The 21878-nt window shown below is 39.0% G+C and overlaps 1 protein-coding gene across 7 annotated transcripts in view; it reads right to left on the reverse strand.

The window, feature by feature from the left end:
* Window positions 1–21878, reverse strand: part of palld (palladin, cytoskeletal associated protein) — a 45827-nt gene that overhangs the window by 7744 nt on the left and 16205 nt on the right. For 2 of the 7 annotated variants that reach the window (XR_013787674.1, XM_079475082.1), the window contains exons 1-5: window positions 15676–15854; window positions 5766–6422; window positions 4126–4264; window positions 2416–2517; window positions 354–575 (exon numbers count right to left, since the gene is read on the reverse strand). Coding sequence is in view for 6 of the 7 variants with exons in the window: in XM_079475082.1 (XP_079331208.1) it covers window positions 354–575; window positions 2416–2517; window positions 4126–4264; window positions 5766–6259 (957 nt within the window). In the remaining variant the exon portion in view is untranslated. Of the gene's footprint in view, window positions 1–353; window positions 576–1904; window positions 1944–2415; window positions 2518–4125; window positions 4265–5765; window positions 6423–14656; window positions 14843–15675; window positions 15860–21878 lie in introns of those variants that run through there. The other 5 variants (XM_079475080.1, XM_079475081.1, XM_079475078.1 and 2 more) reach the window with 5 other exon arrangements.

Consider the following 21878-nt stretch of genomic DNA (forward strand, 5'->3'; position numbering starts at 1 on the left):
TCCTCTACCTCAATCCCCTTTATAAAATACATGCCTCTTTGCAAAACACCATAAACTGTAAAACAAACATTTCTATAGCAACTAGCGCATCTCTAAACATTATAAAGCTCTGGAATGTTAGAAATGTCCGGAGCATATAATTATAACCACTCCTATCCACTATAGATGTTGACATTTGAAAACGTCCATATATAATATAAAAGCTGCAATCTGTAAATCTCCATCTCTGTTTAGATCTTTACCTATATTTTAGTCATAATGCTTGGACATTTTAAACTTTTTCAACCAAAGTCACTAACAAGCAACATGAATGTAAGAATATAAGGAGAGCTGGATTGCATGGCACCCCTCACCTTTGGCTTTGGATCTCCGATGACCTTGCAGCTGAAGGTCACAGGCATGCCTTCGAACACCTTGTAGTGCTTAAGCTTCTGATCCAAGAATGGCGCGACTGTCTCTCCCGGTGCATCTTCATCATGCTCAACATCATCGTCAGATTCCTCCACAGGCGAGCGCTCCAGGCGGTACTCAATCTCGCTGATCAACCGCTGCTCGAAGCTGGATACTTTATACTCCTGTCACACACGCAGGAACTGATGTTAGGGGAGCAATGCATGCTGGGTAATATAGTGAGTGAAAACAGAAAATACTGTAGGAAGGGCACACAAAATCTTTAAACGGTAATTTTCCCAATGCTAAAATACTTTACAGTCAACTATTCGAAGAGATCTCACTCCCAGAGCTTCTCTGTTCACAATTTTCTAAAAAGTTAGTCTGTCAAAACACTGCTCAGTTTATTTAAGCATAGATACCAGCCAGATCATTTTAAGGCGGGACCTTTGATGTGTTTGATGGCATGGTGTTGTAAAAAGACAACCTCCTTGAAACAGCCATTATATGTTGTGATTTTTGCCATGTTGTTTTGTCCAACTTTTAAATGAATGCATTTGGCAGATATGCTGTATTCAGTCTACACATTTTTATTCATATTCCCTGCATATTACTTCTTTTATTACATATTCTCTTTTTTCTCTCCATCTGTTTTTTCTCTGCCGCTCATAAGAAACATCTGGAGAATGGTGTGCCCTCATAACATCACAACAATCGCAGGTTTAAGATGCAGCTGCAGCGAGAAAAATGCACACGCAACTGAAACTGCACATGCCGAGGATGCCTCCTCTCCATTTAGTTCTCTTTGACGAACAGCACACACACATGCACATTACTAACATAAACACACAGACAAGCAGAATTTCTTCAAGCAGAACTCAAGGACATGTGTGGAACCCTAAACAAACTTTACATTTATGACACAGCATTTCAACTTTTCACGGTTCAGAAGACAAGCATGTGCATTTGAGTATCTGCAACCAAGGGTAGGAAATGTGTAAAGCAGACTCAGTCTCTTCAGTGCCCGGTAAGCCCATTATTAAATGACTGATAAGGCAAAACTATTTTTTGTAGAATTTTTTTTGTAATTCAAGATTTAATTATCAAAACTCTTTATATTACATCGAAATTATAAAATGAAGCTTGCTGCCATCAATTTCTTTCACTATAAACACTACAATTTACTTTCATCAAAAGCCTATTGTTTCAAAACACTTTGTAGCCATAGCTCTAAACCCAACAGCATAAAGAATTTTGACTTCTTCTAATTGTATGATCTTTCCAAAGAATATATTCTCTCACATCACCTAGCATCAAGGACTCTATAAAAGTAGTGCACTGTATAGATAAACATGCTGTGTTTAGTCACATAAAGGAGTGAATGGACAAAACTTGGATGTTACCACACAGAGAGCTAAAGGGGGGGTCTATGGTGTGGTCAGACAGACTTGGATGCTTAGTAAAGAAAGACAACAATGCTGCTGTGTTGGTTATATAAGACCCGTATGAACAACCTTTTGAGGTACAGAATCTGAATCAGCTGAGATCCCTTCCTGTAAAGAGATCAGAAAACAGGCAGGGGGTGTGGGGGGTTGATGATGTCACACCATGTGCATTGATTACATACCTATTACACAAATGTGCACAGTCACACACATTACAGTGTGTCTGTGTGTGCTTATGAATGTACCCTTTCGCACACCTCCAAAATGCTTCCTGCACACTTATTGCCAAAATGACATCACTATCTACCAAATGCATATGTGCAGGCACATGCAGGAGCTCGGAGCTATTAGCTGAATTAAAATATCATTTACAAGCACGCAGGCAAACCACAAAGCTCTACGTGACTTCCAACAGCTTAGCAACACAAGCATTACACTTTAGGAAAGTGTGTAAACATTTTGTTTATAAGGTATTTAAATAAGATTTTTTTTTACAATGTGACACAGTGGTATGTTGTGTCGATAGGTGGGAATAATGTGTTTGTGCATATGAACGCATGTATTTCTGTATATACTGTACCTGTGTAACTGGCTCCTCCTCCACCTGTTGTGTATTAAACACTGTGGCAGCATTGTCAGCACCCAGCAGCCTGCGAGCCATCTTCTCCTCATAGGTTAACCTCTGAAAGCAAGCAGGATTAATCTGTCAGAGCCTGGGTTAGTGTGTGAGAACACGCACACGCGACAGCATTTAGTGTACTTGGATGCTGGTTACAGTAATTTGGGATGTTAAATATGAGGTGGGTTTTGCTGTGCATTCTGGGTAAATAGTAGACCCTTTGTAGGGATTCATCTTAGTTGCATTTGTAATTGAAGGAAATTTACTACAATTTATGGCTGAATATTGTCAAAATTACACTTTGTATTTGCCAATTCTCATTAAAATGTGCCAAATAATAAGTCAAATGAAGTCAATTTTGTAAATGACAACTCAACTTGTAGATCATATTAAATCATAGTAATTATAAAATTACTGTTGTGAATCGGGGTAAGGTAAAGAGAGCACTTCACATTTTGCGTTTTTTTCGCGTGCATATACATTATTATAAATGTTTACGCATGGCAGGCGCGTACACAAAGGTTGCACAGGCGGAACGCACATTTTTCATATCGAGATGGAAAGATTTCACCTTCAAATTATCGAATATAGTCTGTATTTTTGTTTGTTTGCGCACAAACGCATCCTTGTCGTATGGGCTCTTTAAACGGTATGTTCACTTAATTTCAGCTGTTTGAAATTTGTTTACGTTGCAGTCTATGAAGGAGTCAGAAAGCTCCCAGGCTCAGAATTTGCGTTCTGGAGATAAACAGAGGTCCTAGGGATGACGAACTACTTTAGGGTGAGTCATTTATGATGTTTTTTTTTCATTTTTCGGCAGAGGTACGCTTTAAAGGTCCAGTCAGTATTATCTAGTGGCAAGGTTGCGAATTGCAACCAACCGCTCACTGTAGCCCTCCTCCTCGAAACACTTCTACGACTGACAGAGCATTGCGAATTACATGCAAGGAGACCCGTGGTTTTTGTAGATAGAAATAGCTCATTCCGAGTTAATACAAACACAACTCTTCATTGTGTAAGCTTTTTATACACCTCTATTATATTGCATTTCTATCAATAGACCATCCCAAAAATGTCACACTGGACCTTTAAGGCAAAATATATCGAATTGCGACTCACTTTCTTAAATCATATTGTTAAAGTTCACCCAAAAATGAAAATTATGTCATCATTTATTTACCCTCTTCTCATTTCAAATCTGTATGACTTTCTTCCGCAGAACACAAAAGAAGATATTTTGAAGAAAGTTGGCAACCGAAAAGTGCCGGCACCTATTCACTTCTATTGTATGAACATGAAACCAATGCAAGTGAATTGGTACCAGTTAACAACATTTTTCAAAATATCTTTCTTCTGCCGAAGAAAAAAAAAATCAAACAGCTTTGAAATGACAATAGGATAATAATTACAGAATCTGTATTTTTGGGTGAACTGTTCCTTTAAGTTGGAAGATGCACAACAATTACATAAATGTAACTTCTTGGTGAAATCCTTTATGTGGTAAATCAGATTTTTTATAAGTCAAACAGCCACCTGTATTATTGAATGTATGATTACTGATGTGGAAATGCTAGTAACGTGTTAATTTGTATACATTTTGTCTAGTACAACTATATCATAATTCTTTAGTGTTGCAAACATAATTTTAGTCACAAGCGTACAATCACAAACCTGTTGGCCATTGCTGAGTCGCTCCTCTTTGAAACGCAGTTTTCTCTCCAGGTCTTGTATGACTGCATCTTTGGAGCCCTGGATATCCGAATCCGAGATGAGGCGTGGTGTACGGGGTGTGGTTTTACGAGGCAGTGCCCTGTTAAAATACATTCGTAATAAGAGTGAAAATACTTTAAAATTTCAACAAATAATAGACTTTCCATTCGTTCAGGTACAGAAACAGCTGTGTTTAATAAAGCAGGTGTTGAAAAGACTAATAAAATCCAGTTTCTCTAGCATGCCAATGTCGTAGAATAGCATGTACGAATATCAGTTTACTAAATGTACAAACATGTTAATTGAGAAAACTGCTGAAGGAACCATCAGGACTGTTCAACACTTGATACAAAGAATAATTCATTTCAATGCATATTTTGATTGATTTGTAAATTATAAACCAGGTTTAGATCTCATCGTGTTGACTACAGAAAATAGAAACAGCTTTAAATGACTGGTCGATATTGATTATATAAACTCTAGCATCCAATAAGTAACTGCCCATTAAATCCTGACAAACACAAACAAAACAACTGAACTCAACCCCAATAAATAATAAACTGCAATTTCTGACATTTCTGAGAGGAGAGTGGAAAAATATTATTGCGTGTTCTCTGGGATGCGTGAATCACTTTTTCTGTGTGTGTATATGTGCTCTCTTCAGAATTTCACCGCGGCCTCTTATCTTTTCCCCTCTGGCTCTGGAATGCCAGGAAGAGAGCGAGAGCGATGGAGGAGGGGATGTAAGAGATGAACTAGTAGTGGGAGATAATAAAGACGAAGAGGTGAAGCTTCAGTTTTGAATCAGGGTAGCGCTCTTCCTCTTTCTTAATCGCTGATGGATGAGCGGGCTTTAAACTCCTATTTCAGTGTCTTGCATGCAGGATCAACTTCACAACAGTTTCACATCTCAGATCATGAGAAACGACCTTTCAAGCCCTGTGCTCTCCAGTACTTCATTTTTTATCAACAGTACATCACTTGCAGGAGAAAAAAAGAATGTGAGAATATAAAAGGATATTGATGTGGGAAAACGAAAGATTCTAGTTGAATCTGTAAGCAGAAAGGACTTTTATAATGGAACAACTTGGGCACTTTGTAAAGTTACATTGCTAGGTGAAGAATTCCTTCAAGAAGGATCATTCTCATATTATCTGAGGTGGTTTCTAGAAATGTTCTCAAACACCCGGGCCCGGCTGACTCTAAAGGTTCCTCAGCTCTCACTGGTCCCTGTGTCTCCATAAACATGCCACGTAAGAATGCAAATATATCATCTACACAGCAACAGGAAAACAGGGGCAGCACTCCAGATTACTCATTCTCCCAAGAGTTTACTTTGAATGTCATGCACAGTGGTCTAGAGCAGGAGTTCCCAAAAGGGACCCACCTAGACAAGTACAATAATTTCCAGCCCCCCCAAAATATTCTGAAATAGGAACATGGTGGAAAATATAGAGAAAAATAAGAGAAACAATATTGATTTGGAACGAGTAAAAACATGAGTAAATGATAACAATATTAATATGTTATATGTTATTAATATGGATAAACTAATCATTTAATCAGGTGGTGAACTGTAGCAAAGAATTGTGGGTACTCACACTGTGCCATTACCCTTGGGCAGTCCCAGTGCATTCACTGGCGGTGGAGGAGGTGAAACCGGAAGCACCGATACCAAATACCCGGCTGGTGATGGGGGTGTGGATGTAAAGGGGGAGGAGCTTTCTGAGCGGGCGGGGCTTGATGTGACAGGTGGAGGGGGCGGTGGAGGAGGAGGAGGGAAATCCTGTGCCGAGCCAGAGGGAGATGACGGATTGCAGGAGCTGAGGAACGGTGGAGGTGGTGGAGGGAAAGAGGGAGAGTTAGGGGACTCCACACTGCTTCCTTTAGACAGCAGCGGCTGTTGTTGGAAGGGTGGAAGAGTGATGCGGCTGAATGGTTTTTGGACCGTAGTGGGGGATATGGGGGAGGTGATGCTGGAGCTTGAGGAGGTAGAGGACTGGGTGCTGTATCCCATCGGCCCCCCGCTTGTTGTGGGGCTCTGGGCAGCGATGAACTGCTTGGGTCGGGCGTAGTTGAAGGTGCTGGTCTGCATGGTGCTGCTCTCCAGCTCCTGGAAGGAGGGAGGAGGTGGGAGAGGAGGAGATGGAGGCGGGACTTCCTGTGAAGGTTGCTGATGAGGAGGAACCCCCTGATTTAGCTGTTGTTGCTGCTCTAGGAGGATCTGGTCTTGAAGCTGCTTCAGCTGTGCAGCGTTTCTGTTGAGGAATAATTAAAATGAGAAATTCTTAGAATGAACTTTTCATGAATATATCTGTACACAACATGCGTCAAAAAACTGGGAGTTAATAGAACCAACTAGCTTTTCAGTTGCACAAAACAACTTAAAGAATACTGCTGTGTTGTATTAAACCAACGTTGGGTAAAATATGTATGATGAACCCAACAGCTTTTTTCAAATAAAAAGTTGTGACGAAATATAACTATACAATAAACTAATAATGAGAAAGACAACAAACATGGCTGGGTCAAAAACTGATAAAACTGAACATTATTTGAAACCAACACAAATTTTTTGAGTTTAGGCTACATTGTACACAGACATGTACAGTATACATAGATGTCAACTATTACTGTTCCATATACGATGATGTGTACACAATTTTGTTGCTGTAATCACTAAGTAATAATAAATCAATGACTTTGACAAAGATGCCACAATATTGCACAGCTTACGGGATAGCCTTTCACTTGTTAAAATGTTTTCTGTTTTGATATTGACTCAATATTAGTTTTTACAGGATATTTTGCAATGTCACGTCAGCACAGCAAATGCCTTTGTCTTGTTGTGTTGTAATATTGTAATATGGGGCAGCTTTTGCATGTCACCCCGCAACCATTAGTAGCCTAAAGCAGGGGCGTAATTTCCCCTCCACTTTTCAAAATCCTGTTTGTGTCCCCCCCACTTTCAAATTAGTTTATTATGATGATTTTTGAACCATACGGCGTCATCACCACGGAGAAGTAGGACCGAGCAATCTGCCTGTGTCGATGCGGGCGTTGTGCACGCTCTAAAAATAGCTTACTGAAAGGTTGTTTTCAATCACGTGGACGGCAGCAAGTGATTTTCTCCATAGGAATTCACTATGACAAACTCAAAGTACTTATGTTCAACGACCAGGTAAGCCCAAATTTCTGTCAAACCTTACCTGTAATGAACACTAACTTTTGTTAAAAGAACAAGGCCTTATGAAACAGATAAAGTAAAAAATCTCTTAAACCTTGTTAAGCGTTTTAGAAAGTCATCTGGCTTGTCTCCTCCCGACCGTAGATTCAGGTTTATAAGCCATTTTCTCAGTCAATACTCGCATTTTCCCCCTTCATAAGCATAAACTTTTGCTAAGCAATAAAAGGTTTCATGGTTTAATCAATCATGCAAAACATAGGTATTTTGAGTTTGTGATAGTGAATTCTGCCACATTATTTCATGGATTTTGCATTACCATGCCTATACGCATTTAAATGTAGTAAATGGGATTCAAATCAAAAACATTTCCCCCCATTTCGTGTCCCCCCACTTCTCAAAACAAAAAGTTACACCCTTGGCCTAAGGCATACAGTATTCATGTTATATGGTAACAGCTACATTAACATTTAGTCATTAAGCAGACGCTTTTATCCAAACAGCTATGAAACAAAACCATTTTTAGAGCAATAAGGCAAGAACATGCTATATAACATATGAATGTATGAATATAGTCACAGCCAAAATCATTACATTTCTGTGTATTAGCAAAGATATTAATATTAACAAGATGTGCCACTGCCGTTACAATGACTGGCGAGGAATGCAACGCTCAATATGGCCACTGTGACATAGAAGTCCTGCCTTCCAGTAGTATCTTATCGCTTATGTAAAACAAAGAAGCTAAAGCTATTAAACTACAAAATGAACATGTAATATTGTCTTTGAATGTGGCTTTTTATTTGAAATAAATTAACAAAGAACAGTGAGTGATATAATAAAAACACATTAGGGTAAAACACAAGAGGTTTATCCTCCATCGCAGAATATATGGCCTATCACACAAGAAAAAATGATGTCCAGTTTGGCAAAATGTATTTCTACAAATTCACATGCAAGAGACGTCATCTTGCAAAATGTTATGTTAAGAAACAATGAAATGTCCATAGCTCTGGTGGTCTGGTTGTTCTGTTCGAGTGTAGTTGTGTTGTGAAATGAAAGTCCACTGAAAAGAGAGTGATATGCTATCTTTGGTAAAGTTAAAATTACGATGTCAACCGCATGTAAACGGGGAAAAAAAAGTGAAACAGAGACATAGATCGTGTGAGTCGTGTTAATGTGGGTGGATGATTGAGCATTACAGTATGTGTGTCAAACCCATGGCTTAAGTCATGGTTCCCTCACTTATACAAACACAGGACTGACCCCCACACTGTCATTTGCTTTTCTACACACCAGATATTTGCTGCCTACAGTTTTCCATCATCTGAAAAACTTTCTAGTCACTTCTAGCCAAATGTACACAAATCCCAACCTGCTCCTCTGATATTTTTTGCACAAACTGATAGTTCATCCAAAAATTTAAATTCTGTCATCATTTACTTCAAACCAGTAAGACTTTCTTTCTTTCGTAGAACACAAAAGAAGATATTTTGAAGAATTGTAAACCGGCACCCATTCACTTGCATTGGTTTTGTGTAGATGTGAATGGGTGCTGGTGCAGTTTGGTTACCAACATTCTCATCCCAATACCAACACCTTCAGTATAAATAAACAGCGCGCCATTGACAATTTACCGTGCAGCTATAAATATGGTAATATGGCTTTGTGCTTTTCTGCCAGTCCTCCTGAATCTCCTGAAACGGAGTTGTTGTAATTTCTCAGAGTGTTTTGTGAGGGGATTGGGGGTGTAGTCCTGTCATATTCCAAACCCTGTTCAACCTGATTATTTCCAGATGTCAACTAATGAGTCACTGTGTTTTCCCTGCTTCTCTTTTTGTTAAAATGGATGTGGAAGACGCTCTATCCAAGTTTGAGTGAGCTGAGAAATCCTTGGAGTTTGTGTTGAGAATGAGAAAAATGGGCAACATGCAATGCGTGTCAGTAAGATGCCAAGGTGTAACACAAAACCTAAAGCACAAAATCAATAAATATCAACAATCAAAAAGGTTATTTAAAGGAAATAACACTTTAGTTCCATCATCTACTGTATAGAGACCACATGCACATATATTCCACATGTCATGTATACAACTTGATACTAACAACTATGATGCTAATTGTGATTATTTAAAATGCATTGAAAACCTATATATTTTTAATTAAAAAAGTTTGATTGGTTAAACAAAGCCAAACCTGAAGGCTGCGAAAGTGCCTCAAGCTCGGACCTGTTGGCCTAAATGATAAGGCATTTTTTTGGCAATCCCGACTGTGTTTTTCACCACATCAAACAAATAAATACCCATCTAAGACCATCTTCTTCTTTTGTCTCCTCAACATCTTTCTGTTTTTTGAACCGCCTGTACATTGGAGTCTTTTACAGGAATATTTTGGCAGCTGGTGAAAGGCTCTTGGACTCGAGATCTTGGGCTGTTGTGCTTTCATTCCTTTTTTGGCTCTGTTTTGAGTCTGAAGCGTTCAGGCTAACTTCGTCAAAATCCATTCTTGCAAACCCCACGTCTCTAAATTCTGTCTCCTCATTTCTTTTAATACAAGAACTTCAATCTTGCTCTTGTAACCACATTTTTACCTCAGAAATGCTTTTTTCCCCTCTACATCTTGCTTCTCTCTCTCTTCTGAGTAAGAGTTGCCGGTTAATGGTCGGTGGAGGTCTGGCATTACAAGTCCCTCCAGAAATATCCCCCTCCAACCACTGCTCCTGCTCTTAATATCCCACCTAATAGTTTCCAGCATTCAAGAAATATCACAATGTACGATCGCAGACCCGCTTTCTAAAAATAGTTGTGCAGGTTTCTTTGCTTACTTTCCCTGTTGCATTTGTGGAATTCTAACCTGAATTGATGTAGGGTGCTCAGCCAGTACTGACATAATCAGTTTGCCTTAAAAGGCACAGTGACCATAAATAGGTAGTATTATGTACGGCCTTAAATTCAGATTATTTATTACCCAGCATTCAGACACGGTATATTTTCAGCTTAGATGTGGCTTCTATGAAGTGCACCAACAGCTCTGTATAGGAAAATTAAACCAGCTCGTAATGTTCGAGGGGCCCTTGCTTAGGATTTGAGATCCTCCACACAGAGGCTGGGAGGGTATTCCATGTGTCGTATTTTGTGAGAGAGCCATAGTGAGAGCACAGGAAATGTTGGCGAATAAATAATATCTAAGCATATTGAGAGCCAGATTTGAACCGCATGACCACCAGAACATCTAATTTAAATTGATAGTTCACCCAAAAATTCTGACATTAATCACACTTTTAATTTTTAACCTGCTTTCTTTCTTACAAAGAACACAAAAGAAGATCTTCTGAATAATCTAACCGGGCAACGGTGGTACCCATTCAATATTATTGTATTGGCACAAAATCAACTCAATGGGTACTGCTGTTGTTTGGATACAAACATTCTTCAAAATATCTTATTTTGTGTTATACAGAAAGAAACTCATGCAGGTTTAAAATGAAAAGAGGGTGAGTAGATGTAAATAATGATGACAGAATTTTCATTTTTGGGAGAACTATCCCTTTAAACACATGTACAAACCTCCCAGTTTTTGGGACCAGCATTGTATCCTGATGAAACAATAAGGGGCGCTACTTTAGATTCCAGTGGGTTACTAATGGAAAGATGCATAATGGTTCCATATGACGATAGCATGAAGCACTTCTTAAATAACAGCTTTCAGTCAAAGACCACAAAGTAACCCACTTTTCTAACAAATTACAAGGTTTGTTACAAGTAGAGATATAGCAGACCCTCTTACACAGATACAAAATATATACTTCACATTCCTGCACTTACACACATTCCAGTTTCATTTAGGTACATGTGTACTGAATGCACACAAATTCAGCTCCTACTGTTTTATTGAAACCCCAGAGAAATGCTTGACCTTGCTTAAAGCACACACACACACACACACACACACACACACACACACAGAAACAGAAGAAGTCTGTTTTAAATCATAAATTGTTCAGCCGAGTACAGCTCACTTAAACAGCTTCGCTTACACTTTTCTTACATTTTTTTAACACTGCATTCAAAGTTTACAAACCAAACTGCAGGATGGTTTTGGCCACATTGTCATGTTGCATGTGATCAAATCTGACAGTAGCTTCCGGTTTGTGTTTGGCTAGTGTCTAATAATAACTATTCTGATTTAATTTAATTTATGTTAATATTCATTTATATTATTATTTTACTCTATAATAATTGTATTAAATAAACGATTTGTTGAATTTTGATGTACGTTCATTTTATTTAAAAAACTATTTGTTGAATGTTGACAAAATGAAAATTTGTCACACCATTCTACTCACATCCGGCCTACTCAAAGGATTCTGGAAGTCTATATTATCTTCCCTGTCAGTCCTTTTCTTATTTAGTTTTCTTCTTCCTCCCTCGTCATACTCACTTCTGTGATCCTCTTATCTTCCTATGAAGTCTGTCGTGCTGTATCTGAATCAAATGCAGACAGGGAGCTAAACTGTTGCATTAGTCTTCTCGTCTTACCAGAGCGGCTAACTACAGGCATATGCTGGAATGATGTACAGTACACTAAACCACGTGTGAGTCGTGACATGGAGTCAGACATACACTTATTAGCTTTGAGGCAGTGACATTTGTTCCACTATAAAACACAGTGGCACTGTAATTGGAAAATAATGCAAAATGCATGCCCTTAAAAAAAAATGGAAAGACGCGGGTCAGTGCACATTGCCTTATTAGTCCACCAATCAAATTCTTTCTTGCAGAGCGAACCAATGACATGACAGAATTGATTTGGATGTCACCAAAGCAGGCAGTCGCGATTTAGATTAATGGACCTAAATAAGCGCACATTTAATTGGATGAGAATGAAAATAAGGCTTTTTTGTAAAGTTTCTTATACTTCAAATACTACCTTCTCTTTATCCTCTTACTCTTCCCTTTCATCTCCTTCATTTGGTCTTCTCACGCTAAATTCTTGTGTCTACCCCTTTAATTAAACATCTCAGATCACATTTAATGATTGTGTTTACACCATGACTCGAATCGCTGCTTAAAACGTATAAAAACTGAATTCAAACCTGCAGATGTGCTTATACTATAGGCGTCATTATTGTGCTTGGGGCTCAAATACATACATACAAATACATACATGATTTCAGAGAAAAAACGTGCCTTTTGTGTGAATGTTTCCTATGCGTGTACATAAGCTCAACTGTTAACAGGCTGCAATCACAGGAAGCAGTTTCAACAAGACAGGAAGTTGTTGAGTTTAAAGACTTAATAGAGGACTCCGTGTTTACAGAGCACCTCCTGAATTGTGTGTGCGTGCATGTGTTGAAATGAAATAAAGTCACGTTTGAAAACTAACAAATAAAAATAAGCGTTGTAATGTTTTGTGTGTCATGGACACAAAACATTACAAAAGGCTTTCACAGCCTGTGTTTGTGTATCAGGCTGTGAAAGAACACAGTCATGTCAAATATTACAACATTTATCTGAACAGCTGAACTGAAGTGAAGCCACATGGCCAAAACAAACACAAAAATTGTTTTTGCTACTGGGGTAACAAAATCTGCTTCATGTCGGACATGACAATGCACTGCATGGAATGCGTTTATGAAACAATGTACAGTAGACAAACCGAGACAAAGGAGTATGATGGAGGAAGCTGAGATATCCCAAAAACATACACACTATTGTGTAGCACATTCACACTATGCTCACCATGATTGACTTGTAACCAAACCCTTTGTGACATCACTATTGCATCAGCATGCCGCTAAACTGGTGATTAATCATAATTAATCATTTGATTTAATATTAAGAAGTGATTTATCAGATCAGGTTCAAATGCCTGGACACGTACTGTATATGATCACAGTACACAGTCATTTACAGTTGCAAGCTGGAAAACTTGAGTCAGAATGGGGGTGGTGCTTTGATGTAAATGATTTTCAATGTTTTTTGCATTTACAACATCGTCCAATGATGTGGTATAGTTATTCAGCCTAAGCATTTGTTAAATCAGTCATTCCTTAAACTTAGTGGATGTTTCTCTAATGCCCATTAAGCTCCAAAATGCTACCACACCCAAACCCTGCCACTGCCAGCTCATTCACTTTTTATATAGCATAGAGTCCTTTTGAAGGATCCACTTCATCAAGATCCAAATGCATAATCTATACACCATCAAACGACCAAATTCAATAAGCATTTCTTTACAATCAGCACAGACTCTCGCCCTAAGTTCTTGGATTGCAAAAACAATCGTGCAAAGTATCCAAGGCCAACTGTGGGATCAGACGTGTCTCTGATTCCCTGCAGATACATAGGCTCTACATACACACTCACCCATCGAGACACAGTGTTCATGCCACAGAAAGAGAATGAGAGCAGGATACCAAGTCTGATCCTTCCATTAGTTCTGAATGTAATAAAAGTGCTGTCGATCACAGAAAAGCTGAACCGGATGCATTCTTACGCCAGCACAGCCACTAACATGCATTAAATCATTTGGATGCTCGCCACTTTACTGTGAGCAATGATTTCAGGAATCTTCCGATTTTGGCCGTTGAGTGTAAAGAGGTCAACAGAGAACAGAAAGAGGACCTAACATGTTCTTGAATATGCCCAAAGCAATACTTTTTTTAGTTGTTGCATAAAGTACTCTTCGACTAACTTGTCAGGTTAGTCATAGAGGACATTGGTTTTGTCCTTTTTAATTTGACTGATGCTCATCGGCATTGGTGCTGTTTAAGAGAGAAACAGTAAAGCACCACCTCCAAAATGATTTTAAGGAATACGACCTGACTGACTCGTCAAACTATGGAGAACCATCTCGAATACATCTTGGCACACACAAATGGGCTGGAAATGCTGATTTTGAGCGCTCTCTCGGATTACAGGCATTGGCAGAGCGTGTTCCTGCTTTGGGGCTGCTTGACCCAGATCTGATCTCACAATGCGGCTCCCGCCCAAGCCAAACGGCTCCATGCACTCCACACTCCCCACCAGACCCGTAGAGGAAATGTCCAACTTTCCATAAAGATGTCAGGCCAAAATAAAAAGGCTCATTCTCTTCTCCAGCTCCCTCACTCACTTTCTTGCCTGCGCTTTTATATTCTCTAATTTCACAGTCTTGCATTGTCTCTCTCTCAGATTTAAACTATCTCCATCTCTCCTGTCCTCCCCTGTTCCAAAGGCATGAATGTAACCTTCAGTCACAGCAAGAACAGTAAATGTGTTTAACATTACATCACTTCGTTTTAGGTCTCATTCACTCGTTTCTTACGTTTCCACTCGAGTTATCTGCGATCTAAACGTCTTGACCTGCACAGTCCATTATTCCGGTTTCTCTCTCCTCCCCCACGGCTTTCTCCTCTAATTGAATGCACAGCACATAAAATAAAACCAGACTGTTTTCTTTTCACACCGAATGTCCCAATGCATCTCGCTCTCTCTCTCACTCTGAAAGTGTGTATATGTCTGAATTGTAGGAATGCGAGCTGAAGACATTCCTCTCCGGATTGGCTGAGAAGACATCACCCATCACCATCAAATGGGATTAACAGCAGGAAAAGTTGAGAGAAAGTGAGAGAGAGGGAGGAGTAAGAACAGGAGGAAACGGCACTAAACAAGGCAAGCAAAGCAACAAAGAGCGGTAGAGCCTTTATGAACCGAGACTCTGCTAAACCATCTATTAGGTATTGCTGCCTTCAGCTAAGTGCCAACCCATACAAACATTAAAGTGCTAATCCTTCAACTGTGCAAAAGACAAAGCCACTAACTAACATTTTTCCAGATATTTTGGAAGCTTTGAGTTTATATAACCCACTTCTTTTGCCAAGTCCGGCTCCCCTGTGCTGACTAACAGTATTCTGTATCTGAATGCCACATCTGCTTTTTTCTTTCATCTCCTGCTTGTGTATCTCTCATGTGTATGTCACTTTGGATAAAAAGCCTCTATTACGTGAATCAATGCAAATATACATCTATTAAAGATTTGCAATATCAAGTCAAGCGAGTATGAAAAACACTTCTGTTGTTTTCTTCTACTGTCCTAAACTTAAATACAAGTCTTAAGCTGTTTTCCAATGGATGTGTGCAATGACTCTGAACTAAAACTACGAGAAATCATTTTGCATGCAATAAAAAACGAATAAGAAAACAACAAAACACATAAATGGCTTTTTAATGAATTATAAACGGTATGGTCCATCTTAACATGTTAAACAATTAATGAAGAAAAAGTTGCTTGGTTTAACAGATCAGCTATCAAGTTATTTAACAGATAGTTTAAGAAGTTTGTACCTTTTTCTCCACCTTGTTCAAGTTATTCCCGTTGCATGTAAGTAAGTCCTTACAGGTGTGTGTGAGTGTGTGTGTACAGAAGACAACTGTGCGCTCTGTCAGGTGCTCTTGTCTTTATATTAGACGCGCAGACGGCGGTGTCTACATCCAGCGCTCTGACTCACTACTGACTGCAGTCTGCCGCACGCCTGTCACAATAAAAGTCCTACAACACGACAACTTCAGCAATAAAAGTCCCCACTGTCAACTATCACGGGGCGTTTTTATGTGTTAAGGAGTTACTCTGTGCTTACCTTTTTCAGATATATATCTGAAAGAACAGATATAGTTTGACGTTGTAAGACAATATTTGAGCTAGGACTTATTTTACAGCAGTCCATACATTGGACATCACAGTGAATAATACTGTACAGGTTGACATTTATATTTATATTTAACCTCATTATTTTCCCTTTCTTTCTTCTTATTCAAAATAAGAAATTAAAACATATACTAACCCCACTATTCTTAGCTTTGTATACTGGTGCTTTTATGGACTAGTTTTGATGCACTTACGTATTTTGTTGCCTATGCTGTTATAATTGCTTCAAATGTTTCCTCATCTGTAAGTCGCTTTGGATAAAAGCGTCGGCTAAATGACTAAATGTAAATGTAAATTTATAAAACCAGATTTGTTTTGTCACAATGCATTACAAATAAATGTCTTCATGCATCATTTATAATCCATGTGCTTACCTTATGTTATCCTGTTGTTTACGTCTTCCAATCTAAACATTAGATAACATCTCACTCTTAAAAATGATAAGCCTGTTTTAAAAACACCCTCTTCAGTATGTAAACTGAATACACGCGATTTTACTCAACTCAAATTTTTCATATTTCCACAATTTTCTCCACTTTAAACAAATGAATCAATGTTTACAGCTTTATCTAAACATTGTATTTATTTTGTCGTCCTTCAGTCGGTTTGTGCTTGTAAGAGTAAGAGATACTTTAATCGGAGATGTTTAGTGACATAAATGTATCTACTTTGCTCAGCGTACACAGAGACTGAGAATTTTGGGTTTCTACATCTGCTGTCGATTAAATGTTCTGGAGCAAGTTTTCTCGTTCTCATCCCAGTTCACCTACAAAATATAGTTTGACTGTATCTGTGAGGGACAAGACTTTGACAATGCCCTCATAAATATAATGAAACACTCATTTTATTTTTTCCCCCACTAAAACAATTGTTTTTACTTTAATAAAATTATTTCATAGGTTTGTGTGGTGCTTGAAGGTTAAATTAAACAAAAACATAATTAGCCTGGTATGGAAACAATAAATGTCTATGAGATGTCCTCCTGAATCATTGAGTGTGTGCAATCTGATTTCTAGGCAAATGGGAGTATGTAGTTATCATTTCTCTGTTGTTCTGTAATGTCTATTTTTAAAATTGTTCTGAATCTCTCTGTGCTCCTCTCTTGGCTCATTTGGTTGTCAGGGGTGCAGATGAGTCGCCCCTATGAGCAAGAGCAGGCAGGGAGTAAGCAGTCTATTCAACACCCATTCTAATCCTCAGAAGTGAGTCATGACCGCCAGTAAAGAGCGAGACCATGTTTGCTATAGTGTCAATCACAACAATGTACATCAAGACACTGTTTTTAATGACAAAGTGGGTATCATTACCGCTAGTACACTTGCTCTCGTGTTGAATACAGTATCTTTTTGTTTTACTGGTGTCATACTGTACTTTTATTAAGTGAGTGATTCAAAACTACATTATATTAAACATCACATATTAAAAAATGTGTTGTATTTCATATCACCCCAATAACCCCAAACGGACACAATGCGATTCTCAGAGAGTATCATAGTTAGTATGCCACAAATATCCCTCTAGATCTAGAGACCTTTAAACAGGAGATCAGTTGGGGTTTTAACTTTCCATTCTGTCAACACACAAGTGCGTGCTGTCATTCCACAACGCCTCACACCCACCCCCATCATATTCACAATTCTTTCAATTCTGTCCAGATCACATATACAGTATAATGGCTGATTATTATATCACAATAATAAAAGTAAGAGATCTGATAAAGCAATTCGGAGGATTTAAATATTCAGTCACAGTGCTGTTGTGTTAATGTTGCATTTTTAACTTTTATATATCAGCCACATTAACTTTCATTGTAAGCGTGTAACAGTTAATCTTATGACTTGAATAACTGAATACAATTTATTACAGCTACTTTATTAAACGAAGCGACAAGTTTAGTAGTAAAGTTAGTAATAAAAGTTAGATATGAAAAACAGCATTTCACAGAGCATTTAAACACTTTTATCCAGAAACGAATTAAATAAACATCTTGATGACCCCTTTTACCAGTTTCACTTCTCATAAGCAACATTCACTTTTCTCTGCCTTCTTTCTTTCTAGTTTCCAGAAACAGATTTTCTATTGAGATGGCCTATTCTGGACTCTCTCTTCCATATTTGGAAAGCGTCTCAATTCCCACTGTGTCACTTTTGCACTGCCAACCAATACAGTGCTGAGCCTCCAATCCTCCAGCTAATCCTGTATCCCCCATCTCCTTATAAGGACAACAGAGGTCAATGGTGTTTTTAGTCTCATTCTAGCCGTCTTGGCTTCTGTTCCTGTAGACATTGTACTTCTCAGTCATTCCAAAGCAAACTGTCTGAACTTATCCATTACAAAGCTGATGATTTTACTCAATAAGTCATAAGTGATATGTCTGGCAACTTAAAAAAAAACTGTGTAGCCAATATTTGTAGCATAAACGAGCCTCTTTTTATGTTTTTCATGCTATATTGAATGTAAACACAAAATAAGAGTCAGTCCACAGAGGAAACCCCTGAAGTTGTTTTATTTTCTCAAATGAAGTTCACAAGAAAAATTTGATTTGCTCAATTAACTTTTAGAGGTGCAAGAATGATATGAAAATATTTGGGGAGCTGTGTCACTCAACAATCCGACTGCGATTATATTTTTTGGTGGCGCCCCGTGTTAAAACTGCATTTCCCTGTTGAATGTGGCCTCTATAAGTGTGTTTTCTTTTGGATTCGCTTTTAAACCACACGCAACGCCTATGTAAGAAAATGATTGTTAATATACCATTTGGGTCTTTACGAGCAACACCTCATAAACAAAAAGGCTTTGAGAAACAGCACTGAGTCACACGCCAGAAATGCAACCAGCTGATCTGTGTGCCACGGATTTACCCATAACTCAAGAGGGTTTTAATGCTGCTCCCCATGTGATAGCTTTGTCTGTGTTCACTACCAAAATGAACACCACTTGAATGGACTGACCAGAAAGAAACTACTGAAACGATTAAGTGAAATACTCACCCTTGTGACCTAAAATCATGCAGCAGCCTCAATGATAAAATTGACACATTTTATCACATTTTTGGCTAAACTTGTGTCAAAGGAACAAAAACTGTTAACGTAGCAGTGAATGTGTGTTATTCCCACTGATCTATATAAATGAATGGATTGCTCATGACGTCATTACACTGAAGCTACCACACCGCCATGTTGGTATGCCCAAACGTTCTATTCAACTAATAATAATCACATATTATTAATAAAACAGTTATAAATCTAAAGTCTCACAGTACATTCTTACAACGCAAATGTCTTAAGCATGCAAATGGTTAATTATTTAAAGTCGGGAATTTTCCTGTCAAATGGCTGGAATACTGGAATACACTACAAGACTTTGAAAATCTGAACAAATTTTTTTTTAAACTATACATCATACACTTGCAGACTTTTGGAAAGTTTCAGATAGAAACACTCTAGCTGATCATCTCTGAAGTCTGGCATAGGTTTTCTACAACAAGTCCAGACTGAAAATCTGGGCAAAATCTGAGCAAAAGTCTTGTAGTGTGTTTTTTATTACCATAAATATCAGATCAGCAGATTAATGAGACACCTCAACAAATGACAAAATCTAAATACAGATAAATACATGCTGTTTATGTTCTTTAAGTCATGAAGTAATATTTCTAAACATTTACACATGTGCTATTACAACAGTGTGTAATACACACTCACCTTCTATATTGATTTCTATAGGTCGCTTTTTTGCCCAAAATAAACAAAAATATTGAAAAAAACCATCAGAGGTAACAATAAATGTAAACACACAAGTGAACTAAAAACGTATCACATGCCTAATAAGCTGAACAACTGGTTATTTTAGATTGGAATTTTGACTGTAAGTCAATGGCGTCTGTGTCAGTACCAAGGTGGGCATACCAAGATGGCGGCACGATCGCTTTCGGTGGCTTAACCTCCTGCTGTTGGTTTAGCGTTCTAGGCGCAATCCAGACATTTATATAGATCATTGGTAATACCATACAGAAGTCACATGTCAATTATGGCTCAGGTGATTGCCACTGCCATTGAAAAATATTTTATATTATAAACTTCTAATTTTAATCTTATAGTAGGACATTTCGGGGCAGTAATACTTCTATTAAACAACATTTGTATTTTTTCCACAATCCTAATAAATAATTCATAAACACAACAGAATTTAATACAAAAAATTCACCGAGCTCGGAGCCCTCGCCCCGGGACAGCACGCCAAATACTCATACTATCCCTCCCACCTTATTACTGTATTTGCAAGGCGAACTCGTGAAACAAGAGTTAAAAAGAAAGCTGGTGTGGTTGTGGTCTAGAAGAAGCAGGCTCACTGAAATGTGACCAGATTCCTTGAGACCGTGCCTCAGTTTGCTGCAGTTGTCTTTAGTGTCCATGACGACCACCCCACTGCGGTTCACCAAAGTTTGCGGTGGGCGGTAGGGTTTGATCTGTGTGGTATGGCAGCAATGCAGTCCGCATAAAGATAGCAATACACAGCACTTAGCAACGATTAAAGACTTCCTTTATCATCTGTTATTCTCTCTCTCTGATTCTCCGTCTGTCTTATTCTCTTTCATTTTCTGTCTCATTTCCAACACGGCCATCCACAAATCCAAAATAAGCAAAAATCCAGAATGCGGGGTAAAAGTTTAAATATAAATACATAATGAATAAGAAGGTAATGATTGCTTAATTTGCTGCCAAAGAGATTTTCTAGAAGACAATCTGTCATGATCCTGCCTCTCCTTGTCTTGGTTTTCGAGTCTTGTGGCAGGATCATGTCAGTCCCATGTGTTTTGTGTGGAGAAAGAGCATTGTTTTGGTTTAAGAAGCCATGCTCTCTCTCCAGTGTCGCGTCCTTTAGTCCCGCCCCCTTGTTTCCCCGGTTAGCGGTCCATTAGTGTTAGTCTTGTCTCCAGCCCTGATCCATCCTTCCCTTAGTGTTTCAGTCCCCTCACCTGCCTCGTGCAATCCTCCTGTTAGCTTTCCCTTAGTGTTTCATCCTTGTCACCTGTGGCCACTCTCCCTGTGTCATCAGTCCTTGTTAGTGTTTTCCCTTTATTAAGCCCCAGTTTTCCCTCTGTCCCTTGTCGGTTCATTGTCATTTTGTCATTATCGTACCTCCTCACGTCACCTTGTTGGATTATTCCTGTCTATGGATTATCGTGTTTGTTCCTGTTCTAAATTTGTGGATTTTGTTGATTTATTATTCAAAGGACTTTGTTTGTTTTGTTCCCCTTGTGGAAAGTTTTAGTTTACAGTTTTGTCTTGTTTTAGATCATGTTCTCCCCATCGAGGGTCTTTTGTTTAAATAAAGTTTTTGTTATTTAACTCTGCTGCCTGCGTTTGGGTTCTGTCCACATCCCGTGACAGAATGAACCGACCAAGAAGAACCCAGCAGGCAGCAGTGTTTGCTGCAAGGTCCTGCCAGCCTCGTCCCCTCTGCAGCGTTCGCCAGGATAACTCAGACCTGGTGGACTACCTTGATAGGTTTCTGGAAGCTGCAGGAGAGCTGGTCCTCGGAGAGGAGGAGGTGACCGCAGCATTCATCCACGGCCTCAGGGTTCCCCTATCTCCAGCGGAGACGAGGAGGCTGAGACCGCTGGACTTCGAGGGTGTGCTCAGGTTTGTCATGAGCCGACCGGAGCCCAGGGTCTCAACTGCTCCATGTTTTGCATCTCCGTTGGGCCCCATCCCTGAGGGTCTTGCCCTGAAGCTAGGGGTGTTGACAACCGCCGCGCCACCAGCCTCTGCTCCACCACCAGCTAGCCTCCGTGGTAGGCGTGGACGGAGGGAGTCGTGGGACTCCCCGTCCGACTCTTCCA

The sequence above is a fragment of the Barbatula barbatula genome (assembly GCF_947034865.1).
Source record: "Barbatula barbatula genome assembly, chromosome: 15".
Taxonomy (NCBI): Eukaryota; Metazoa; Chordata; class Actinopteri; order Cypriniformes; family Nemacheilidae; genus Barbatula; species Barbatula barbatula.